General features: G+C 40.2%; 1 protein-coding gene across 3 annotated transcripts in view; it reads right to left on the bottom strand.

The window, feature by feature from the left end:
* Positions 1-394: 394 nt before the first annotated feature.
* The window catches only part of HOMER2 (homer scaffold protein 2), a 105488-nt gene continuing 80323 nt past the window's right edge, over positions 395-25559 (bottom strand). For all 3 annotated transcript variants that reach the window (XM_059714635.1, XM_059714637.1, XM_059714636.1), the window contains 6 exons: positions 16920-17012; positions 15159-15298; positions 12487-12643; positions 8798-8908; positions 6279-6359; positions 395-1919 (listed from right to left, as the gene is read on the bottom strand). In XM_059714635.1, the coding sequence (XP_059570618.1) occupies positions 1731-1919; positions 6279-6359; positions 8798-8908; positions 12487-12643; positions 15159-15298; positions 16920-17012 (771 nt within the window). In that variant the 3' untranslated portion in view covers positions 395-1730. The remainder of the gene's footprint in view (positions 1920-6278; positions 6360-8797; positions 8909-12486; positions 12644-15158; positions 15299-16919; positions 17013-25559) is intronic.

Raw genomic sequence — 25559 nt, 5'->3', positions numbered from 1 at the left:
CCACACCCTGCTAGGCATAAAAAGAGGAAACAGGAAGAATGAACAGGGCTTTCAGTGAGACATGACACTAATGACAGGTGGACTAGTGAGCCTGACTACATATTCTGCTTGTGATTTGTCAACCGTTTTACCTCTTTGCCTCTCAGCTGATGTGGCTAACAGATTCACAGTTATGGAGCCATCAAGTAGTATACTAGAAGAAAAGTAGGTCATCTGCATGCTATATGATTGTGTCCATTTAGTTTGCATATTCAATGGAAGTGCAATCTAAAGAAAACAATTATTGCAGACAATCTCCACAGACTTCAACATGTGAATTATACAGCCATATGCAAAATGGCATTCAACACACTTCACCTAAACTATTAAAGTGACCACTAAGAACCACTGCGTATAACTTTACAAAGAAAAGCTTTACTGATTTGTAATATGTGAATGTTGTGACATTGATATAAATTGGCAAGCGCTCTTGGAACAGTTCATTTGAACATTTAAATAGCCTTTTCCCAATTTAAAGCAAATCTAATACTGGTACTACCAACGTGAACTAAGCTTGTTTGTTATTCCACTTGCATTGTTGAAACACCGTGCATTCTCCTGCATTACTAGAGGTGTTTAGAGCTGCTGAATAATCAACATACAACAGCATTTCTCCTTTTCTTTTTGGCCTTATAAATGAACAACTGGGTGCCTAATTCACACATGAATCTCTTGGACAGAATCTTGTGTGTAGAACCCACAGCAGTTTTGTGAACTGAACTAATTGTCTTTTAGATTAATTTCTTGGAAACCATGACAGTAAAAGGAAGTATTAAGCCAGATAAGTAGTGGGCTCAGCTTTCTACTTGCGAAAGTATAACTTGTTGCTATTGCTGCATATCTGGTGCCAGGAAGAAGTATATTTTCCTAAGATTTAACTATTACATTAATTAAAAGGATTTAAAAATAAAGGGCTGGAGGAAGACACTCCTATTACACGAAACCTTGTCATCAACTGTTGGCTACATCGCATGACTTATTCAAAGCACAAAGGCTGAAACCTACTGCAACACTTCTGACTGCGTGCCCATCGTGGCATGTCCTAAACCCTGTAGCAGAGGTCACACAGTTGTAACATTACATGGCTTCTTTCTGTGTCTTGGGCCTTACTGATTTGTTCATACAGATCTTAGCATCAATTTGGAGAGACTTGCTACACGTGACTACTATTTACCTCAGACACATTTTACCAGGCTGAATTATACACAGCAGGAGTCCCATCTAATTTTAACACCATACTATTCCACCAAAAGCATAACATTGTATGTTGCGAGGAGTATTGATAACTGGGACTAGAAAATACTTTGTTTTCTGTTTCTGCACTTGCAACAGCCCTTTAGAAAGATATAAATTTCCCTGCAACAACTAACTGCATATTCATTTTAAGGTAGATCTAGTTCCAGATTCCTGAGACAGAATCCTCTACCTGTTCACAAACCCACAAAGCCAGAGCAGCAATATAGAAAGTTTCTATTCTCAACAGAATTCAGTGAGCAGCACGATTGGTTTGGGAAAAACAACCAACCAACCAAAAATCCCTTCCCAAAAACCCACACAGAAAATGTTCATCTTCTATGTACAAAACTGATGCAAACAAGTGAAACATTCTAGTTATGTTTTGTAAAACAGATATTTGGGATCAACAAAACACCAAAACATTCAGACCCTAGATTACAAAAATGTGTTTCGATCTAATTGTCAATTCCCAGTTTAGACAGTCCTTGTCGAAAATCGTGTAATTCATCTATCTTCCCATCTAGTACATCTAAAAAATTCTTTAATTCAGTTTTAAGGTTGCTTTGTCTGTGTTTGTTCTCTTCCACTTCTGCCCTGAGTGCTCTGACTTTCTCTTCAAGGTCTTTGTTCTTTTTCTCAGCAGCCTTAATAAAAAACAGAAAAAGAAAAATAACATGAATCACAGAGGAGGCAGATGAACACATTTAACAGAATAAAGCAACAATGTCGGGAAGATTTTTAAATGTTTTACTTTGACTTCCTATTACTGTAACAGTAGCACCTCTGAAAGCAAGTTTGACATGTTTTGGCTATTATTTCTTTAATCTGACTAGTTCAGGGAAGAATAACGATTAAGTGGAAAAGATGCTTTGCATTAGATATTGTCATTCAGTTGATATCTTAAAATTCAGCTGTATTTAAATCATGCACTGTGCATATATTTCTGTCATTCCTACAGTTGCACAATTAGACTCCAATTATATACAAAATGATCTATTGTGCTTTCAATTTAGAAAATAACCTTTCCAGAGTATCATCTGGGGTACCTGAGGATTTATCTATCTACTTAACTGTCTTGCATTATACTTGGGCTTTATACTCAAGCATCTAGTAGTCAGTGAAAACAATCTGATGTAGTCCCTCAATGTAGTTTACTCTAGTAATGTTTTTTTTCCTATTACATATCTTTTCTTTTTTTTCATTCAGCTTTTTCTTCTGCTCATTTAACAGCAATGCAAGTACACAAACCTATTTTCACTAAGAATCATGAACAATGCTTTAAGCACATTGTGGTGAAGAACATTATAGTGACCTATGCTTTCATTACTTTCTAACTACCTATTCCAGGGGTGGGCAATTATTTCGTGTGGAGGGCCATTTACCAAGTTTTGGCAAGCATGGGTGGCCCTGCCCCCTTGACAGGTGCCTCACCCCCTGGTTGCCATCTTGGGACCAGAAGTCCCACCCCCTAACCCCCAACTTTTGCCACCAGAAGTCCCTCCCCTTGCCCCTGGAAGCACTCCTTTCAGCAAGGGGTTGTGCCATCTCAGAACCAGAAAAATATCAAATAACATTTCAAAAATCAAACATCTACAACATTCATTAATTCAATTTCAAAAAATATTTTTGTCCTGATTTACATGTATTTGTGTAGTGTACACAAAGGTGATCACACAATAGCTTAAAATTAAATCTTACTCTTATATATTGTTGGGAAGAGGGGGGCATGGAAGCATGTGGGTATGTGTGTGCATATGTGGGGTGTGGGTGGGTATGGGGTTTGTGGGGAGCAGTGTGTGGGGGGAGGGTGGTCGGGGTGTGGGGGTCTGCATGCATGGCAGTGTGAGGGGTGGGTGCATGTATATCATGGGGTGTGCTTGTGAGACTCGCCCTATGAACACACACACACATACAGACACACATACTGTGCCTCACTCACTCACTCACTCTCCTTCCCTCATTGCTCTGTGTCCCCCTCCCTCATTGCGCATGCATGCACGTGCACACACACACACACACACACACACACACACACTGGGCAGGGCCGGCCTTTCTTCTGAGTCCTGCTGGCTTCCCTTGTGTCCTACTGCCCCTGGCTCCTGTCACCTTTGACAGGCAACCAGGAGCAGATAAATATTAATTTTCTAAACTTTTTAGGTGCCCTGCAGGTGTGGATAGAATGGCCTGGTGGGCCAGATCCAGCCTGCAGGCCGTATTTTGCCCACCCCTGACCTATTCAATAGCCTTCCAACTATATTTCCGCCATGTTTTATTTTCTCTTTTTTTAAATGTTATGTTTATGGCAGTTTGAAAAAGAGTGTGAAAATGCCAGACTGACAGAAACCAAAGGCCTTTATTTGTACTCAAACTCAGCCTTGGCAAGAAGCCTCAGTTTTTAGTACCCCCTCCATATGAGAGGGTGGCACAGATTCCATGCTGATTCAGTTCTTGATCTAGCTGCTAATACCGCTATTTATGAAAATTATTTGAAAGTATGACTTATTTAGCAAAGGCCTAATCAGGCAACAACTTGAAATCCCTTCTTGGACATTTCCAGGCATCGCCACACCAAACTCATACCAATGACCCAGAAGTCTTTGTATACCAGTCCTCCAAATCATCAAGTTATGCTGCTGCTTTTTGTTGTGGTTTTGCTTTGTTTTTTAATCTCATTTTCCTTTTTAAATGCCTTTAATAACTCCCAAGTCGACATCTTTCCTGAAGTGAGCTCTGCTAAACTCATCTCCAAGACCAGACTGGCCTGCTCTTTCACTATAGGCATTTATACATATACATTTTTATGCTCTGAAGCATCGGAAATCCAGAGTGTCAGAGCAGACTCGATTTACTGAATCCTTTTCGTACACGAGCTGGCACACACTGCAGTGCATTACGTTGTGTGCAGTAAGTATAAGCAGCAAAATGCGTGTCAGTATGCAGAAAATGGCAGCAGTGAGCTTTTGAACTAAAACACCTTTGATATGTTTTAGTTCAAAAGCATGCCACTGTTATTTTCTCAGCACTGATGTGCATTTCGCCACTTATAACACTGCATGCATCACTGCCCTGGGCACTTTTAAAAGCACCCGGCTCTGTGGCGCAAACGTGTACAAATGCCCTATCTGTTTATCTGTAGTTTTGGTATGTCAATGGTGGGAAAAAAAACAGTTAACTGGTGAGAACGTGACTACATGCTCATAACATCTGGTCATGGGGTATGTTTAACTATGCAAGCTTAGCACTGTCGCTGACTTCTGCAGAGGAGGCTGAGAAAAGAAAACATACAGATATATCCAAAAAAGAGAGATACCCCATAGCTGAATCAATCTTAAAATGAGTCGTTGGTATAGTCCAGCTATGAAGATCTAGAAATACAGCTATGTCTATGTCTTGCTACTTCTTACTGTAAAATCTAAGATCTGTCAGGCTGCTGTTTTATCCATAACTTTTTTCATTGCTCCTCTGTTTTCTGTTTCAGTCACAAAGTACTCTATTTTGCCATGGAGGCAGTGATTCTCAATTAGGGTGGCTGGGGCACCGGGGGGTGCCGCCAGGTCTTTTGAAGGATGCCACAAAGTGTGAGAAGCTAAGCAAGATGTGAAGAGAGACGCAAATAATTTAAGTAGATAAGCCAGGCTCGGGCTCATCTCTGCCTGGATGATCCCCCACCCTTACTACTCAGCCCCTGTGTAAGGAGATAAGCACTGTAGTGTATTAATTCATTTTTTAAAGTGGGTGCCACTCAACTCGCAAGTTATGGAGGGGCACCTCAAGTCTAGTGAGAGATGGCTCAAGTTCAAAAAGTTTGAGAACCACTACTCTAAGGTCTTTCACTGCCTATCCCCACCCTGCCTTTCAACTCAGTTGTGTATTTAACATCTCAGTTTCTCCAGTGCAGGCAGACTTTATCACTTGTGCCTCTAAGATTGCTCTCAAGCTACTTCTGTGCATGCAGGGAAAAATATCCACAAAGGCTACTTCATTATGCTGCTTCAAATCCCTCTTTAAACTTCCTTTGCTATGAGGCCTACAAAAACTTGGTAATTGTTAGGCAGCTGCTCTGCCTTTACTTCTGCTCGTCAGGCTGACCAGTTTTGCCTCACTGCTCCCTTCTGCTCTTCCATCTATCATTCACATACACGTATCACCTTTCCTCTTACACTTAGATAGTGAAAGCTTAGGGATGGCCTCTCTGTCCAGTTTCTGTACGACACCTGGCAAATGAGGCCCTGACCCATGAGAGGGGGGTGCTCAGGCATTATGGTCATACAAAATTACCACCACTACTGCTGCATTCTTAAAACTGTAATAATGCAAATCCTTGAACTCATGATTTCTAAACAGAGAATCACAGAACTATTAAAACCAACCAGACTTCATATCTATAGTGATGTTGCAAAGGGGGCAATAGATGAAGTACTTAGATAAAAAGGGGGCGTTAAACTAGACCATTACTTTTTTTGAAATGGGACTATCCAGTATATGAACACATTCATGTAACAAACTTTTCCCATAAAGTTATAGAGCTAGCCATTAACGCAAAAAATTCATCTCCTTTTATATTAGTTAGCTTTAGCTGCCTGAACATTATTCAACAGACTTGGCTATTCAAGAAAGCTATTTGGAAGGTGACTGGTGAATGGCTGTCAGTTACTGTATGCGTTAGCAGTCACTGACAGCACTTCCATATGAGGCTATGTAAGGCCACGGCAGCATAAATGCTAGATATAGAATATCTTGGAATCAGCCAGGTGACAGTTGCAACATGATCTCAGAGAAACAACTTCTTCAAACAGCAAGGCAAAGAACTAGTATTGAATTGCTTCTAATTCTGGGGCAGAGAACAGTATATTTTGCATGTAATTAGCACACATTTTTGCAAACTGGGGATCCCTTATATTTAACAATTATAAATACAAACAGGTAAAAATATATCACAATAAAAAACATAAATATCGTCTCAACTTTATTTTATTTATATGGATGTCTATGCTGAACTCTACCTGTAATTTCTGAGATACAGATTCACATTCTGACATTAGCTGGGGTATAATTTCACCCTGTTTTTGAAGCTCCTCCAATTCCTGGAGAGAGAAAAAAAAATTTAAAAAGTTTTAGCACACTTCAGTTAAAAAAAAAAAAAAGAGGCTGTGAAATAACTTGTGAAAGTAGACCATATGCCACACAACCGGAGTTAAAAATAATATTTTTTTCATTATAAAATACATGGTTAATTAATTTATTATGGGTAGAAAAGTAGTCAAGTTTGCACTGCATTTAATCCTTTCTTGAATACACACTTTCAAAATGACAACGCAGTCTAGTCCCCCAGGATTAATGTAATCAGCTACATGCATAAATTGTCAATCTAAAATTACTAGAAATCTAGATATTCAATGAGACACACATCTGAAATACAGTCAGGCTAAGAAAGATCTCTGTGTTAGACAGACAGGACATTAGACATGGTTTTGCTTGCATGGCAGCTAAAAAATATCAATATAGTTTTAGGCTACATTAGAACACAGAATAAAAGGAAGTCAGATTGAAGGAACACTGTTTCTTAAGTTGGAGAGGAACACACACTATTGGAGGTGTCTTGAAATATTAGGATCTTTTATCTAGGAGGTTATCTAGGAATTTTTTTTATCTAGGGGCAGGATGGTATATTTGGCAAGTTTTTGCAGAAAGCAGGACTATTGCTGCAGAATATGCAAATGTTTCTTTTTCAGATCCCAAAAATCTGACAATCTATTGATTGTCTTCTATGTAGCTCTGAGCAATCCCACCTGAGACACTGTTCACATCTTACACAAATGAAATGGACCAACAAACCGAGTTCAGAAGAAAGTAGTAAGATAATACAGAAGCAAGACTTGCACAGAAAGTTTAAAAGGACATAATAAGGATTGGCAGCAAAGGGACATACTTGAAGGGTGTAACTAGCCAGGACTACACAATATCATCTAGTATTTAGTGGTTATTATATGTAGCCTGATCTAACTTAAATCTGGCGTAGTATTGAGCAGTTAGGCTATGGCCACACATCATAAGAAGGTTTTTTGGATCTGAAAAAGAAACATTTGCATATTCTGCAGCAATTGTCCTGCTTTCTGCAAAAACTTGCCAAATATACCATCCTGCCCCTAGATAAAAAAATTCCTAGATAACCTCCTAGATAAAAGATCCTAATATTTCAAGACACCTCCAATAGTGCGTGTTCCTCTCCAACTTAAGAAACAGTGTTCCTTCAATCTGACTTCCTTTTATTTCCTCCTGAAATGAACAGAACTTTAGAGGAGCTTCTTTTACGGCAACATCTATAAGCAGGCTCCATGCTGGCTTACCTAGCAAAGTCAGGGACAGACTACTTATGACATGAGTATTAGGAATTAGCTAATAAGAGAGCAATTTGAAAGCAAGCTGACACACTGCTCGGAAGTAAATGGAATCTAAGCCTGCGACATCCAAGAGTCAATCAATTTTCAGTTTGATTTGGTGTCTCAAAAATATGAACCTTGAGGAAATAGATGTCACAAAATAGGGGTTATTACATATGCATTACAGTAGAAAGGCTGGGAAGAAAGCATGACATTTTCTTCTGAAACATGGTGCTGAAAACTATATTATATTTATAACTGTACATCAAAATCCATTTCCTTAAACTATTTCCTTGTACCATCTTAAAAACCTTTAACTGCACTGCTTTTTAGGGGCACCAGCTGAGAAGCTATAATGACACTAGGCAAGCTTGACTACACCTGCTGTCTGCATTTGCTCAAGTCAGCACAGAACATTTGGCTGCTATCATGAAAAAAATGATTCAGTTATTCTTTCTCTGTATTCAAGGGCCAAGTCTTCAACATCATTCCCCTTGCCAAAATGAGCACCTCTATGTTAAAATAATAAATTTATTAACTCTGAATGAACATCAGCAACCTCCTTGGATTTTACTCTCCCTCTTGGATTTAAAATAAAAGGGCATGAACAGCAAAGCAATAAAGCTTAACACTTCACTGTAAAACATCCTAAAGAGAAAGCACATTTCTTAACAGGGAGACTATGTTCTTAACAGGGAAACAACCTTATTTTCCCCCCCTTGCTTCTACTGAATACTTTGTATAGTGATTAAAGGGGAGGGATTGAGAATCAGAATCCTGAAATCCTATTCTCAACTCATATACTATATGACTTTGGACAAGTCAATTAACTTGTCCAATTAATTTTACCTAGCTGTAAAATGAGGATACTCCTAATTACCTATCTTAGCAGGTATTATATTGTTTAATTCAGGAACAGATAAATCCTCAGAAGAAAGGTGCAATATGTGCAAAGTAGTCATCAAGTTTTGTTAACAATCACCAGATTCAGATTCAAATTCAAATAAAAAAAGGGGACCTATTGTAACATGTGGAGCTCTCCTCGATCGTGGATGCAATATTATGCAAAGCAACACAAAGTTAAAAACAGACCCACTCAGACTCCAAAGAATGTATGCCATTTCTATATTTATTTTACTTACTAGATCTTTGTCCTGAAGTTCTGATTCCAGTTCCTGGAGGCGTCTGCTCAGCTGTGCATTTCTTTCTTTTTCTTTATTTATTTCATTACATTGTTCTTCCAGCTCTTCAATCTTTAAGTAACATCATACAGTCAGCACAAATTCCAAACCTCTGCCAATCTGGGGCAGATGCTTAGCTGATGTAAGCTGTCACAGTTCCACTGAAACTGAGGCACCTATGACAATTTACACCAGCTGAGGACGTGCTACCTAGAATGTACCATTTAACACAACAGATGAAAATTACCTTTCATGCTTCTTTTTTTTTTTTTTTAACAGCAAGCTACCCCATTCACACACCAACTAGGAAGCCCCCTGGGTTGTATTTACCATAGCTCATGGAGTTCCTTTTATAATTACACGGGACTGTGCATGGCATTGGGATGTTCCAATTAGTAGTGAAGAGGTGGCTAGTGATAAAAATTTCATTTTATTTCCATGCAACTTGTATGAGCCCATAATTTATCTATTTTTAACAGGAAGAGAAAGCAAGCTCTCTGACTTGCCTAACATCTCCTCCTCAAGGACAGCTTGTTTTCCAGACAGAGTGAAAGGACTAGCTATTGCATCACAACTTAGGCAGGAGGACTGGCACTGGGTAATAGATAGTGCTTTGTTCCTGCACTGAGGAAATTAGCTCACTGATTCCATACCTCTTAGCCACTCCAGACCCCGAACTGGAGCTGAGCTGCCTATAGGGCACCAAGCCAGCATGTTAAAATATATTTTTAAATTTTCAGTGTCCTGTTCTTTTTGGGACTGCTCTTTGCTTGTTTGAAGTCAGCCAATGTGCAAAAATGTCCAACTAATTAACAGAGGAGAGAAAACTTCCTTGTGCACCATTTGGGGACAGCATCAGTGCTTAATGAGAAACTTATGTGAGGGAAAAGACACAGAAAAGGAAGAGGATGACACTGTATATAAATAGTGCTAGATGAAGCATAGGAAGCATTTAATGGCTGGCCTCTAGGTACTCTAATCTCTCAGCCACAGTAAGGTAGCATTGTGACAAACTTTCTTTTGAAGACTACACTTGGTAAAAAGTGGCACATTTCCATCTGGTGATGCCAGTGAGAGCATCTTTTTTGTGAGATACTCTACATGGGGCAAGTGAATAATTATATTGCATACTTTACTACTTAGCTACCATTCACTACTTCGGGTGGCTGTTTCTCCCTCCTACATGAGAAAACTCTGTCTTTATCCTTAATAAACACTAACTCTTTGGCCCTGGGAGCCTGAATCCTCTAGAAAACTAATAATACCGAGATGCTAACAATTAGCATCAAATCATTCCAACTCCCAGTGTGTAAAGTGGCGTCTACATACAATGAAATATTCTTGTGAAGTACTGTTTCGTTCTCTCTGAACTACAACAATGTTTCAAAAAGCAAACGCCCCAAGTCACACACAACTATGTATGAAATCTCTCTTGCAAAGACTAAATGAATTCCTTCAAGACTGTTAGTGCCCTAACAGGCAAGTCAGGTTAAACCTGGCTACCAGAAATATTTCCACAAGCTGTAACATTCTTCACTTGAAGGCTAGTGGCATCCAAAAAAGGAGCAAAAGGACTTTGAAAACCTAGGGACAAGTGAAAAAATTATCACTTACAATCTGATCCTTACGCTTGAATCCCTCAGCAACCCACATAATGGAAGGGCAAAAAAGGGATCCAGCAACAAAAGGACCCAACTTTTTAGCATGTAATGTAGGATCAGTAGAGTGAAATATCACAACAAGCAGTGCTCCTGGAAATGGAAATTTTGCTGTACTCCAACTTGTGGCAAACAATGTGCGGGCCAATGACAAGCCTTTGATCGACAGCACCACATTAGAGGAGCATCTTCTACTGTCTCTAAACTAGAATTTTTAAATATCTAAATTTGCATTTCTCAACTGTTCTCTCTTGCAGCTCACATTCAATCTTTGCACTACAATAGCATGAAATTATACACTCAGGGCGAGAAAGGGTTTTTTGGGAACTAGATATATTCTTCAGATTTGTGGTGTGGAGACACAATTCTTTGAAGCTGGTGGGCCTGATTCTCAGTCTGGCTCCATACCCCTCCTCCCTTTTGTGGGGGTAGTGTTGAGGGAATAGCTCATGTCATGGCACGGCTAGCTGAGATTTAATTGCACTATTGCATGGTTCAAAGCTTTATCTTGCAAACAACAGGTTTGTTGCAACAAACCTTTATCTTGCAACACTCAGGTGCCCATACTATCTCAATCTGCCGGCAGCCTGTTGGCCAATTCCAGCCCACAGAGCCATGAAATCCAGCCAGTGGGGCTCCCCACAGGTTCAAATGTTTGGCAGTAAGGAACAAGGGAAGCTCTGCACGGCCAGCTCTAGCCTCACTCGGGTCACTACAGCAAAGTGGGGGGCAGGGATCAGGGCCAGGCCCCACCCCCACCCCATATCCAGATCAGGTCAGGCCACCTCCCTACTCTTGCCTGTGCTCCCCTCAGTCTGGATCGGGGCCAGGCTGTTCCCCACCCCTCACATGAGTCTGGATCGGGGCCTCTCTCGCCCCATTCCCCACCCCCACCAACCACACATGTCTGGATTAGGGCAACAGTGCCCTGCCCTCCACCCCCCGATGCATGTGGATCAGGGTCAAGCTGCCCAACCCCTTGCAGCTGGATTGAGCCCATCAACTGGAGCCAGCCTGCAGAAGGACCTGGCACCATTCATCCAGCTTGAGGGGTGAAAAGGTTGGGCACCACTATCCTAGGCAATATGTAAGCCCCAGTCCTCCCACTTGCTCTGAGTTCTGAGCTTTCTGATGCCAGAGGCAGGGAAAAGCAGCTATTTGTCTCTTCTATTCCCTCTACTCCATTTTTCCTCTCTCTCTGATTTCTAATATAAGGAGTAAGATGAGGCAGCAGACAAGCCAGAAGATGGAGAGAACAAACAAACACAAAAAGATGACATTGCTCTGTCTTCTTTTTCTATCCTGGGAAAGAAGGAATATAAGATAAAGGTTTTAAAAGAGACTCATTAAAATACTTTAAATTTATCTTAAAACTATGTCCATAAATTCATACTTAAAAAAAAAAATTTGGTCTTTGGGTCTGAATTCTAATATTGGTGGAAATGTGACCTTTGTGCTGGTTACCCAGTAGTCTGCAGATTTCTTGGTAGCTTTAGATTTAGGATTTGGAAAGCCTACTGCTGCTGGTTGCATTGGGAAGTATCATGCCTGCTTGCAGACATTAAAAAACAAACAAACAAACCAGAAAACTCCCCTTGCTTTACCGGAAGAAGCAGCATATTACTTCGACCCAGCTCTGCAGCGCCTGTATAGATCAGGCACTTCAGTGGGGCATTATAGTGCTTTTAGCTAAAGCTAATTCAAGCAGCTATTAGATAAAAGTGCCAGAAAAGCCACACTAAAGTACCTGATCTATACAGACATTGGGTGAGCTGGGTCCAGTTAACAATGCTTCTTCTGAGCATGTGCTGGGAGCATACCCAGTTTAAAGTGCCATTTTTAATGTCTGCAAGCACCCATGTAGCACAGATGCTTTGTGAGAAGAATGGCTTAAGGTGAGGAAAAAGAAGTAGGACTCAGGTACCCAAGGGAAAGGGACTCTGGCATTTCAAATAGTTCTTTACTGCTAACTATGTATTGGACTCATATTACCTTGTTCCTGAGTTGATCGTTTTCTTCCTTGCATGCTGTAAACTGTTTTTTCCAATGCTCTACGCTGGCAGCAGATTCTTGCAGTGCAGAGGTTAGTCTGGCATTGCTTTCTCTTAGAGTCTGCAATTCTGTTTCCCATTTCTTTACATTGGAGGAGCTAAGAACAGCAGAACAGTATTAGATTCACCCATGTTTTACTCCCACTTCTTCTAATGCACCCAATTGTAAAGGTTGATAGCAAACTAAACTGGATACAGCATCCTAATGGAATGGCTCCCATGTATGTTTATCACTGACCCCTTGTTACAAAGGACACTGGACCTTTGATTACTTCTCTTCTGTCTGCTAACCAGCCTTTAGAGAGCATAAGCCATACTGCTTATTTTTTCAAAGACTTTGCCAAGGATGGAGGTGAGACTGACTGGCCTATAGTTGCTTGGGTCCTCCTTCCTCCCCTTCTTGAAAATGGGGACCACATTGGCCCTTTTCCAGTCCTCCGGGACCTGGCCCATGCGCCACGAGTGTTCAAATATTCCCGCCAGTGGCTGTGCAATGACATCAGCCAGTGCCTTCAGTACCCTCTGATGGAGCTCATCTGGGCCTGCCGACTTAAACACATGTATAAAGGTGTCCCCTGTACACAGTATGTATATCAGTTTGTAAAGGATGCTGGGATCCTTCAAGATGGAAGACACCATCTGAGATACTGTATTACTAAACCAAGAAAAAAGAAATACTTTGGGCCTCTTGGAAGTAAAATATGCTGTTTTTCTGTTTGGTTTTAATACCTATAAAGCTCTGAAACTTACCACTGAAAAATGAAACATTGCATTCCCATTACCTTCCAAGCTACAGGAAATATAAAGAGATGGTAAATGAAGAAAGTGGAAAGCTCCTGGTATCCTGGTGCCTAGCTGTTACCAACCTCTGGAAGACTGTAGAGCTACTAAGCATGAGTAGCAATTTGAAATTATAATTACTTAAAAAATTAAAAAGGTGTGATGACGTAGCCTTATACAAGATGTTCAACCTTTGGATCTCTACCTGGCTAATACTATTTATGTTGCTTCCTTTTTTCTCTTTTTAATAGCTTTTTAAAGTAGTTGAACCTGATATATATTTCCTTTTAATTCATGGACACATTCATATGCAAGAGGCAGACATGGCAAATAAGTTCTAGGAAAAGAATGATAGCATTTTAATGTCACTGCTCAGAACATTTCAACTTCTAGATTTTTACTATGGCTACAAATTATAGTTATGGCCATTTTCAAATAATATATTAAATCAGATCATACAAAATGTGACTCCAAGGGACATTGTGCACTGCTTTAAAATGCATCCTTAAGACTTTCAGAAAGCTCAGTAAAGTTAAATTTTTCCTTTAACTTTTTACGGTGAGTTAATTCCCTTTTGTAATTTTAAATACCCTCATCTATTCTCCTAGAAAAGGTATAGCCAGCAAAATCAGAGAGGAATTGAAGATTGGTTTCACATACTATAAGCATCAATTGCTCCCCAATGGCCCAGATGTTATTTCTGTATTCCTGAACCCACATATACGAGGTAGGCTATTTAAGCTAGTATCAGTAAGGTGAGAGAGAGATTATCTCAGCATGGATGAGATCAGAAAAATGAAGTGGTAAGTCTTCCAATTTGATACCAGGAGGTACCTACTAAAACCCCCTCAATTCATTTGTTTTACTGCATGGATTTAGATTAATGCAACCACATCTGAATAAATGCTGTTAATACCCTTAATTACCAAATAGTTTTTGCACACTCCTTCAGTGTGATTTTGATATTAAAAGAACTTCACATTTGGTCAAAACAGTTTTTGAGTCATCATCTCAGACGTTCTCAACCTTTTGAGAGTCAAGACACCTCCGCATAACTGTTGTGAATTGAGAGGCACCCCATTAAAAAAATAATTCCTTTATTTCAGGGCTTACCTCCTTGCAGAGGGGGCAGGCAGTAGGGGTGGGAGAGCAGCTACCGAGAGAGAGACTGAGCCTGCTCTTATCTGCTTATCTCCTCACAACCTGCTTATCTTATACTTTCCGCACCCTTCAAAGGATCTCATGGCATCCCAGGGTTCTCTGACATGCTGGCTGAGAATCTCTGCTATAACCTATGCCTTCAATGGTTTGGGTTTAAATTGTGTAAGTGGACCTTTTGGTGATTTATTTAAGTAATATTATATATTATGCGCGCACACACACTTTTATCATTTTAGCCCTTTAGATGAGTTTTAGGAATTAACTAAAACCTTCCACCTGTTAACCATTTAAAATAGACATGTAAAACAAAGCTGTTTCAGGCTAACAAGCAAGTTCAAAATACACATGCATTTCACTCTTATGCCTGTGCCCCTTAGTACCGTAACATGTCACTTGGTGTACTGTGCTAAAAATCAAATACATTTATTACTTTTATTTTGTTTTTTGAGAACAGGTTGGCCATCTGCAGGCACTTTCACAGATCCACTTACCCGATTTCCATTTTTCACATGGGCTGCTATTTCATATACTTTGGTATTTGCTTTTGCACAAATATAATTAGGGCTGACAGCTGCCTTTTTGCTACTGAATTATCCCTTAACAATGATCCAAAAGGCAATCATTACCAAATAGTCGCTGCACATTCTTTTACTAATATTTAAAAAGCTTTACCTTTGGGCTAGAGCAATTTTCAATTTATCATTCTCAGTTTTCAGTTGTGCATCAGCAGGGCCACCATGTGATGCCTTCTCATCATCTGTTCCATTTACACTCGAGGCGCGGGTAGAACATGGTGTTTCACGTCCAGATTCCTGTGGCACCATCCACAAACTAAAGTCAACTTACTGGCTTTTTTGGGAGGGCAGAGGGCAGCAACACAAAGCTAAGCACTTCCTCACTAAGCATGTGAAGCATATTGTGTACAAAGGAGTCAAAAAGTTTCTCTTTTTTCCAATCAAAACATGGTGCTATCCCCATCTTCATATTAATTTTCAAAGGAATACAGTCAGAAAGGGGAGGAAACCTAAGAATAAAGTGTGGACGGTACAAAGTGTGTTCTGCACTTAGCAAAAACATTTTCAACTCCTTCAGAAACATGAGATGTAGCTACATAGCACAGCCTACTTAGATGAGTGCACGAACTGGCAGAGAGTCAGACCAGTAGCTAAGAGATCAGTGTCTTTTTAAACCTGGCTCACGTACCAATCTTTTGACAACTTCTATGTACACTACCCTTTTATAGCAACTTAGATCATGCATACATTATAAATGATAACAACAAAAGTAGAACATGAAACATATACAACGGTAATAAAAGCTAAGATGAGAAACATGATTTACTGATTTGATGTTTGAAAATTTTCAAGAAATTTTTAAAATCCATTATTGGAAGCAGAAAAGAAAGATTTTCCTGCTCCAAAGAAATCAGCTTCACATATTGTTCATCAGAGGTCCCTCGTTATAAAGTAGAAGAGACTCTAAAGACGGTTATTCACTATGTTTAATAAATGGCTACTTAGAGTCAGGCTCTGAGGTCTATGCTTATGGATCCAATAAGAGGACTGATGTATTTTTTCTGAAGTGCTTAGCACACCGCAGCTCCCATCAAAACAACTAAATGTTCTCTTGATCTTTAAATTAGTCGTCAAATGAAACGTAGTCAAACTCTCCTCCAAATGCTAACACTTTTATGCAAAACACAAATGAGTTGCCAGTAAACAAGAATGATTCTTAGCTTTAGTCTTTACATAAATACAGTAAATTACAGTAAGAGATTGTGATAAAACCTCATATCTTTTTTTTTTTTTTTTTAATTGTTAACACAAGATAGTGACACCTTGCTAGGCAAGGCAGTCCTGGAGAGAGCGTGTTCTTCAAACATGCATTGCAAGAGCTCTTCCTACCAGTCACAAACAGTAAAGGATGTTAAAGGCTTATCTTCTGCTTATATACCATAGCACTTCTTCTGTATTACCAAATTTGGTCAGTGAGACACAAGAAAGCCCTCTACGGAAGCTTGTACTTTAACTGTACAAACTTACCTTGCACCGAACTGGGTTAGGCAAATAGCAAAAGCAAGCATAACTAAAGATCTCAATTCTTATAAAATTCCTGAGCACAACAGTAAGACAAACTCTCCACTGACCAGTCCCATTGACAACTGTATGAAAGAATCTATGGGTAATCTTGGTATTTTTTTTTTTAATTATTACAACTCAAACGTTCTGAAAAGATAACTATAGTTATAAAATAGAGAAAGAAGATAGGGAAGGAAGAATATTCCTTTAACAATATTAATAGCCAACAGTTAACAATGATCTTTAGGACTTTAAGCTACACAAAGCATATATCGCTCATTGGAAAAACTAGCATTAAATCATGTGCATGTGTGTACGTGTGCACAGGTACATATTTTACAGACAAACAACTTACTTGGGAATGATTGCTTGACGTTTCAATTTTCTCTTGAGATCTGTCTCTTGCTAGTTTGGCAGCTTCTTTTACTTCCTGGAATTTCTCTGCAAACTGCCAAATACATGAAGAATATTTATTCAAGTAATTTATAATTACAATAAATTAATTTACAAAACATTACAATATATTAACTCAATTTAGAATAATTTCCTTATATTTGTTATTGACAGTCCACAATAACCAAAGACTATACAAACAGTACTGGCTATTTACATTTTTTTGTAGATTTAATATTTTAATTCTTTGTTTGATTTCAGGATAAAAACAAACAGGATTCCCTTAAAGGAATGTAGTAACAGTCTTAGAATCAGGGCAATATCTCCATAGTTTCCTTAGAAACTAATGCAATGTCCCCTAGGCACACTGGATGTGTAATGTGCTTTTTTGTCTGTTCTTTTTTATGTGGGCAAGACTGTCCCTGTGTTTTGGTCATGTGGTCAGCACATGGCAAGCTCGGGTCATATCTGGGGTCAATATGTAAAACCCTCTGGCCTCAGTGGCCAAGGGAAGCAGACGATTCTTAGATCGACTGGTTGGGAGAGGAACTGATTGGACAAGGCCAGGGTGATGTCATGCAGAGGGATATAAAGGGAGCTAGACTGATTTGGAGGGAGACGCTGGTAGCAGATGCTGAAAAGTAAAGTCTCCTGCATGGGAGAAGCAGTGCAGCTAGTGCAAAGGGAAGCTCAGGTCTAGGGGAGAAAGATGGAGAACTGCCCCAAGGTCTGGAACTCCTTTCTCTTCCTTTTCCTTTTTTGAGGTTTTAAGGGATGAATACTGGGTGTTTGCTGGCCAGGATTTAGGCCTGGCAGTTTAAACAGGGTTGGAACCTGGGTGTTTCTAATCCTGCCAGTTTTGCGCTGGCTGTAACCATTAATAAACTTAGTTCCTTTGGAGTTACTCTGCAGTTTTCATTTCAGCAGGCCATCTAGTCTAGCCCGCAAGTGTGGGGCGTGTGCATGCTGTCTGGAGCCACAGTTGCTTCCCACACACATATACAGCCTCTCCTCTGCTCATGGGAGCAAAGATTGCCATGCCACTATCCATCTGAGAACACCGAGGGGCCCTTGCACCACTGAAGGACCCGTGCTCTCAAGCAGCTTCCCCTGGTGTAGCACAACCTACAGACTATGTTGTGTAGTTAGTAGCGTTTCACATTGCATTTGGTGTTGTTTCCAGTTTTCTGTATTACATCTCTTTTTTGGTTACACATGTTTTTGTTTATGTGGGACACCCTAGTAATTAATTTAGTGTTCCCAGATTTCTGGGTGGGGACTTGAGCCACAGGTATAAATTTATGAGGTAGCCCAAAATGTGAACCCGGCCCTTGTGTTGCTGACTGGTGCCTGGCAGAAGGGTTACACTAATAAAAGTGAAGGGACGGTTGCTGTAGGTTTGAGTCAGCTCCTCCCCCCCCCCAAAATATTAGCCTATTAAAGTTTAAGGATAAAAGATGTAAGTTTCGGTTAAGGATTCTCAAATATTTTCTCATTTTAAAGGAAAGGCAGCTGAAGAAAAGAAAATAGAGCAATCACATTCATCTGAGGGTATGAGTGCAAGAAAAAAGAGAGGTGGTTACAATAACCCTAATGGTAAAAATGGGATTGTAGGAAAAATGGCCTTACGCTAAAAAAAGAAAAAAAAAAAAGTCTCGTTTTCTTATGACTAACAAAAATAAAGTTTTTCATTGACATGCCATTGTCATGGGTGACTTCAATTACCCAGACAAATTGGGAGGAACACTTGGCTAGGTTAGATGGTTCACGCAGTTTCCTGACCATGATCGAGGAGCTTTTTCTGATCTAGGAAGTGCAAGGGCCAACCAGAAGTAACGTTCTCCTAGACCTGGTGTTGGCCAAGGGAGATAATCTGGTGTGTGGCACCAAGTTATGGGGAAGTGTGGCCACACCAGAAGATAGGGTGCAGATACAGGCAGACCGGGACAGGCTAAAGAGCTGGGCAGACCGGAACCAGATGAAGTTTAACACTTCCAAGTGTAAGGTGCTCCATCTGGGTGCAAATAACCCTCAACCTATATACAGGTTCGGAAGTGACAGCCTGACTTGCATGACTGAAAGGGACCTAGGAGTAATGATGGACCATTACATGAACATGAGCCAGCAGTGCAATGCAGTAACCAGCAGGGCAAACAACACGTTGGCATGCATCAACCGATGCATCTCGTGTAAAACTATGGAAGTGATACTCCCGCTGTACTCAGCACTGGTGAGACTGCAGTTGGAGTACTGCATCCAGTTCTGGGTGCCGCACTTCAACAAGGACGTGGAAAAACTTGAGAGGGTCCAGAAAAGAGCCACCTGTATGATCAGGGACTTGCAAGGCAAGCCATATGAGGAAAGGCTGAGGGATCTGGGTCTCTTTAGCCTAAATAAGAGAAGGTTGAGAGAGGACTTGATAGTGGGATACCGCTATATCAGAGGAGTGCATCAGGAACTCAGTGAACAACTGTTCACTAGGGCACCCCTGGGGAAGACCAGGACCAATGGATATGAACTCCTGGAAGGCCGTGTCAGGCTTAATACCAGGAAAAACTCCTTTGCAGTCAGGGTGTCCAGACTGTGGAATAAACTCCCTCCAGAGATGGAGCAGTCACCTACCCTGGCGGTTTTTAAGAGGAGCCTGGACAGTCACCTCGCTGGGGTCACTTGACCCCAGTTGTCTTCCTGCCTAGAGTGGGGGGGCTGGTCCCTTCCAGCCCCTAACAATCTATGAATCTATGAAAACTTAGTAGACCACTGATTGAAGACAACAGCATTAACTGTTTCTCATTCACATAAGGTATTAATTCAATCATGGAGGGGAAAAAGGTATTGAAGCTTCTATTGTTAAATCTACAGACTAAGGATGGGATTTTCATAAACAAGTCTCAGTTGGACTTGTATAGCACTTTTGAAAAGCCTTATAAAGAAAAGGCATTCTACCTTTTGATTTTACATACAAATGCCAGTCATTAACAGAATCATTTGATTTCATAGATATGATTTCAAAAGGAAAATTATAAAGGAAGGATAGTTATGGGAAACCTCTAAATAAAAGGTGTTGAGGAGGAGAGAGGGTGGGCACAAAGCTGTGAATGTACCACCTAGTTGCCAACTGTGGCTGAAACTTGCATGAGAAACATCACTGAAAAATGTCTGACACTGGAAAGAAAAGACATTTAAAAGTCATTTAAATAGGAGTTTTTATTATTTTCTTATTTATATTGACTAAAATGAATAGCCAATGTAGCATTTGATGGCTCAGGATAGACAGGACAAAAAAAAACTGTGATAAATAAAGCACAAGAACTCAAACATGAATAAGGCTACACTTCACACTAAAATTCAGGAATAGGTACAGAAGGAAGAACTGCAACCAAGGAAGAGACAATGGAGAGCCAGAGGTCACAGCAAAAAACACTTTCAGAAAGAGTTTACACATTTTGTTTAAAAGAAGAGGGGGAAAGATTGAGATGGATTAAAACGGGGGAGCCCGACAGGAGACCTTCAGTCATCCATGAAATGAGATACCGATCTCTCTCTCACCAATACCTCTTATAAAGGTCATCAAGGGGACACGACTACACCAGTAACAGAGCCAGATCATGCGGCTCTTTAATCCTTATAATATGTTAACAGGTAAATAATACTTTGCCCTTCTATCACTGCCCATGAAATATTCCAGAATTCAATGAAATCAAATAGGCTTGATTTGAAGCATCTGGTATTAGCCACCACAGGCAGTATATCAGGCTAGATCAGGGGTTTTCAACCTTTTTGGATCAGTGTACTCCCAGCAGCTGGACATGGGGGGGCGGGGGGGCGTGGTTGGATGTGGAGCGGCAGCAACCACTGTGTGTGAGCTTCCCTCACCCCGCATCTGGTCAGGCGGGCAGGGCCTGTGCAGCAGTGTGGGATGGTACATGGCAGCGCTCCAACCCCACCCACCCATGCATACCCCCCCAGGCCTTCTCAAGAACCCCCCGGGGTTTGCATACCTCCGGTTGACAATTCCTGGGCTAGATGGGTCTGTTTCACTGTGGCAATTCCCATGTCCCTATGTTGCATGTAGGACAGATAAACTTACTCTGAACCCTGTCCTCCTCCATATGGAGAACACTGCTATCCAATGGAGAACAGGGTCCTGAATACAGTAAGTGCTACAACAGGCGGGGTATATTTCCATGTCAGTTGAAAGTGCAACTGCGTTCAGCTAGGCACAGCAGTCTTGAATTGTGATAACAGAGCAACAGCAGCACAGAGCACAGTGCAGGCTGCAAAACCCACCCAAAAAGCTGGGTAAGTGGGAGTATAGCCAGTGCTGAGTTTCATGCTGCCATAGCTAACCTGCCACCAGGGCCTCATTAGCTGATACAAAGCTCAGGTATGCCTACAAAAGTGTCAGCGGCACAGAAGCACAGATTTGTTAGGGGTGTTTGGATTTTTCCAGAATTTTAGGAGCAATCTGCACACATATGAACAGAAGGGAAATTTCCATTAAGCACCTGGACCATCTTAAGATGCCACTCAATGTGCATATACGTGCGAAAAAACAAATTAAATTTCAAATTTTAATTTGTGGAGGCTGCTGGAATATGGTTCATGAGATGCATATGGGCTTTAGAGACCAGCCACCTTTTTTAAATTCAGTTGAAGCTGAATGTAGGAAGAAAGTATTCTTTGTTGGGATGAGTGAGTTATACATAAGTGTATATATGTAGATCTACAAAACTCATTAAAACAACCGTACTATGTTTCATCTGTAAGTGATGAAACTCCAAAGTTCTCCATGTAAAATATATTTACTTCTGCTACTGTTATTGGATCAAAACATCTACAAGAGACAGACTATTTTTAACATCCTTTATGTTAACATTAGGCTTTAAATTTGGGTATCTTCCACATGGCTTATTGTTGAGTCACTCTCTTATAATAAATCTTATGTAGGAACATGCAAAATTCATGAGTCTGAGTAAACTAGGAACAAATATGAAAAGATCTGAAAAAATGGCTTGTACAAACTAACACTGTAATGGTCAGAGAAGACAGGTCAGAAAAATGAGAACTGTGAAGAGAACATTGTCAAGTTTTACACAAAAGCATGATTAAAAAAAGACTAACTGAAGCCCCCACTCTTTAATGTATAATGCGAGCTACAGTTTATTTACTAAATTTGTTTCCAACAGTAAGATCAGTAAAAGACTTGTCTGCCAACTTAAAAAACGTCTTCCACTTGAAATCTTGCACCTCCCTTTCTGGAAAATGTTTGCTATAACTGAAATTATAGTAGAAGATTACAGTATTTATATTTTTGCAGGTTATTTTAGGCACTCGGTCCATATGGTTTTGTAGTTCCCTCTTTACAACACTTTACTCCTAGATATTGTGTACATTTCAGACTTCATGAATCTGTTTCTCACCAATGGATAGATGCATTTAGCTCTTGAGAGGTTAAAAACTTTCATCCGACTATTCTTTTAAATATATAGTCATGATATGAGTGGCCTAAACTTCTGCCATATTTCTAATGTAACTGATGCATAGGAAGAAATGAGACATTTCTGACCAAGATAGGAAAGACCCCATGTCACCTCTTGGAACTAGTACATTACTGTTATGTCCAGAAAGTCCACTCCAGCCGGCAGAATAATAGAGACTTATTTAATAAGAATTTTTGTATGTTGTATCTGAAACCAAGATCAATGGGAATTTTAAAAAAGTTGCGCATAATTTCTGTGATAGGGGGCCATGGATTTTCTTAATATATTGTTGGGCTTTTTGACTGGCACCCTTTCATAGGTGGATATTGCAGCCTATGGCATAGATGGTTTGCAGTATCTCATGTGACAGCACATATTTTCTTAACATGTATATCCTAGTTAAAGGTGTGACTAGTGAACTTAGTTAGTGCCTGCTTAGTTGATTTCTAAATAAATGAAAAAAAGAAAGAGAAAGGAGTAAATGTATTTCTAGCAGGTCAATTATATTTTAAAAGTAGTAATATTTCAAAAAGTTGTCCTCCTCCTCATCTTTGCTCTTTTCCCTCATCCGTCTTCTGCTGTTCTGAATGAATTCTCTCAGGCTGGCAAAACTTTCCAAACTCATAAAAAGATGGAAAGAGGGCAGGTGGAAGAAGAAAGGAAAGCTAATCACTGCTGCAGGTACGAAAATAAATGCCAGAGCTAGTCCTAGCTTCTGCAGCAGATCATTAAATATATATAATACCCAATCACTGTGCTTTAGCCAACAGTGGTCTCTGGCTGTGATAAAGAATGAATTTATTGTTAGCAAGTCTTGAGAAGCACTTTTTGTCTCATGATTATGCAGCATACAAATGCTACATTTGGTTATGAACCTTGCCCATAGAAATGTAATGGGGACTTGGATGTACTAATATGTCATACAGTATGAATTATTTGAAGGTTATTTAAAATCTGCAGCTAGCGTGTCACCTCAAAAAACATTTTATTAGATCTTTTTACATTTGTACAGGCTTGGGTTTTAATTCCTGATCTGGTGTTACATTTTATTTCCCCTCAGCACAAACTGTGCTAGTGCCGGAGCGGCAAAGCAACTGCCACCCTCAAAACCTGCCTCATTTACATTTACAGTAATTGCCTTTTTTCTTTTTTTTTTTTGCAAAACAGCTATAAGAACCAAGGCCATGTGAAATTCACCATCCGGTTTTGTGGATGCAGCAGCATAATGGCCAAAGACGCACAAATGGCTCAGTTGGGCAGTTCTCCTTGATACGCCAGTTGAAACACAACAAGTCAAGTCTTTATCATCAAATGGATTGGCAGAAAAGTCAATACAAACAGAAAAGCAAAGTGCTGGGTGAAAAAAAAGGCCTGGCGAGTGCATAGGATCCCTTGCTAGGTTATTGCAACACACTCGCAAAGGTTATAAAGATCAAGAGTTCAGACCTTACAGGCTGAAGGGAAAAAAACCAATTACCAGCATCTGTTAAGCTTCTTGACACAAGACAATTCACTCAGAAATAGGCCAAAAGTGCTGTATGCCAAGAAACAAACTGAAGCAGCACTAGACTATGTACATCAAACAGTTAACCAGAAGGCCAGAATATCAGGATGTCTACGCTATACAATCCAGGGCTCACACACACTGCTTTTCAACATGGCTAACAGGCCCAGGCCATAGTACCCTACTAGCGTGGCTGTGCTGCTTCCAGTGCCAAACCCGCTTGTTCAGAGCTAGCTCAGCACTGCATGATGCCACGCAGGCAAACCTTTAGATTCCAAACTGGAAAAGTTTGGCTGCCTTGCCACATGCACCAAAGTCTAAGTCAGAACCAACACCGGCAAGTCCATCCTACAGGATATACAGAAGAAAACCAAGGACAGGGCTCTTTGTTCCTCAATGGAAGTCTCAAGTCAGTGGATGCTGACCCTATCATAGCACAGGTTTATTCAGAGCCCACAGTTATTATTATTTTTTTTAATCAGGTGATTGGAAGAATCTCTTCTTTTTTTTTTTAAACAACTTTCTTATCAGTATTCCCCTATGTCACCTTTAGGACAGCTGACTCGCATGCAGAATGTGGACAGTCCAGCATCTGGTTTTACTTAAGTCTACAGTGTATTTGCTGCTAGAAGCAAATTTAGTAAAGACCTGGAAAGGAATCATCCAACTTCAAAAAAAATGTCTTTCACTTGAAAACTTACCTCCCCTTCTAGAAAAAGGGAGGTGCACCAAATGGTGAAATATATTTACATGCTCCACAGAGCTCTGTGTTACTTCACAGTGCTCTGCATATAAGGCATTCTGCATGTATATATTGAAATTTAGACATTTGGAGTCTTCACTCACATGCCCACTGTTGTTTTACACAAGTACAGAACTACATTTGTGAATGCAACTATACTAACTTCCCTTTAAAAACCCATCTCTAAGATCAATCATGTCCTGGCAGTCTCTAAATAGGAAATGAAACTTGGACTTATGAAACTTTTTGGAAAAAACCCACCAGGAACTGCTGTGGGTTACCACATCAAACTGAATGGTCCATACTCCTCAAAACCACAAGCAAATTATATGAGAAAATCTAATAAGAAACCTAATGTAATTGTATTGGGAATATATTGGATGGCATAGGACGGAGTGGGCAATTATTTTGCCTGGAGGGCCACGTACTGAGTTTTGGTGAGCTACCGAGGGCTGCACACAAGAAATCTTTTAGAAGATATCATTTTAACAAATTATAGATAAAAAACAAATCATTTAATAAAAATCAAACATCTACTATAACATATTTTAATTTTACTTCAAAAAATATTTGTGTCCTGATTTATCTTTTTTGAGTAGTATATATAGAGGTGATTATATAATAGCTCAACATAAAGCCTTATTTATACAATAAAGTATATTGTGTGCTGGGGTGGGGTGTATGTGAGAGGGTATGGGGGGGGTGTATGGGGGGGTGAGTGTTGGGGAGGTAGGTATGTGTGCGTGTTGGGGGTTGCCAGCGCACCAGGTCCCAGGAAGCGGCTGGAGGTAGGGGGCCTAGGAAAAGAGGGGGGTGGGGGGAAAAGTTTGTCTGGGCTGTGCAGTGAAGGTGTGGTGTCCCCCTCTGCACCCA

The sequence above is a fragment of the Alligator mississippiensis genome, chromosome 11 (assembly GCF_030867095.1).
Source record: "Alligator mississippiensis isolate rAllMis1 chromosome 11, rAllMis1, whole genome shotgun sequence".
In the NCBI taxonomy this organism is placed as follows: Eukaryota; Metazoa; Chordata; order Crocodylia; family Alligatoridae; genus Alligator; species Alligator mississippiensis.
This window is presented reverse-complemented; position numbering and strand designations above follow the sequence as displayed.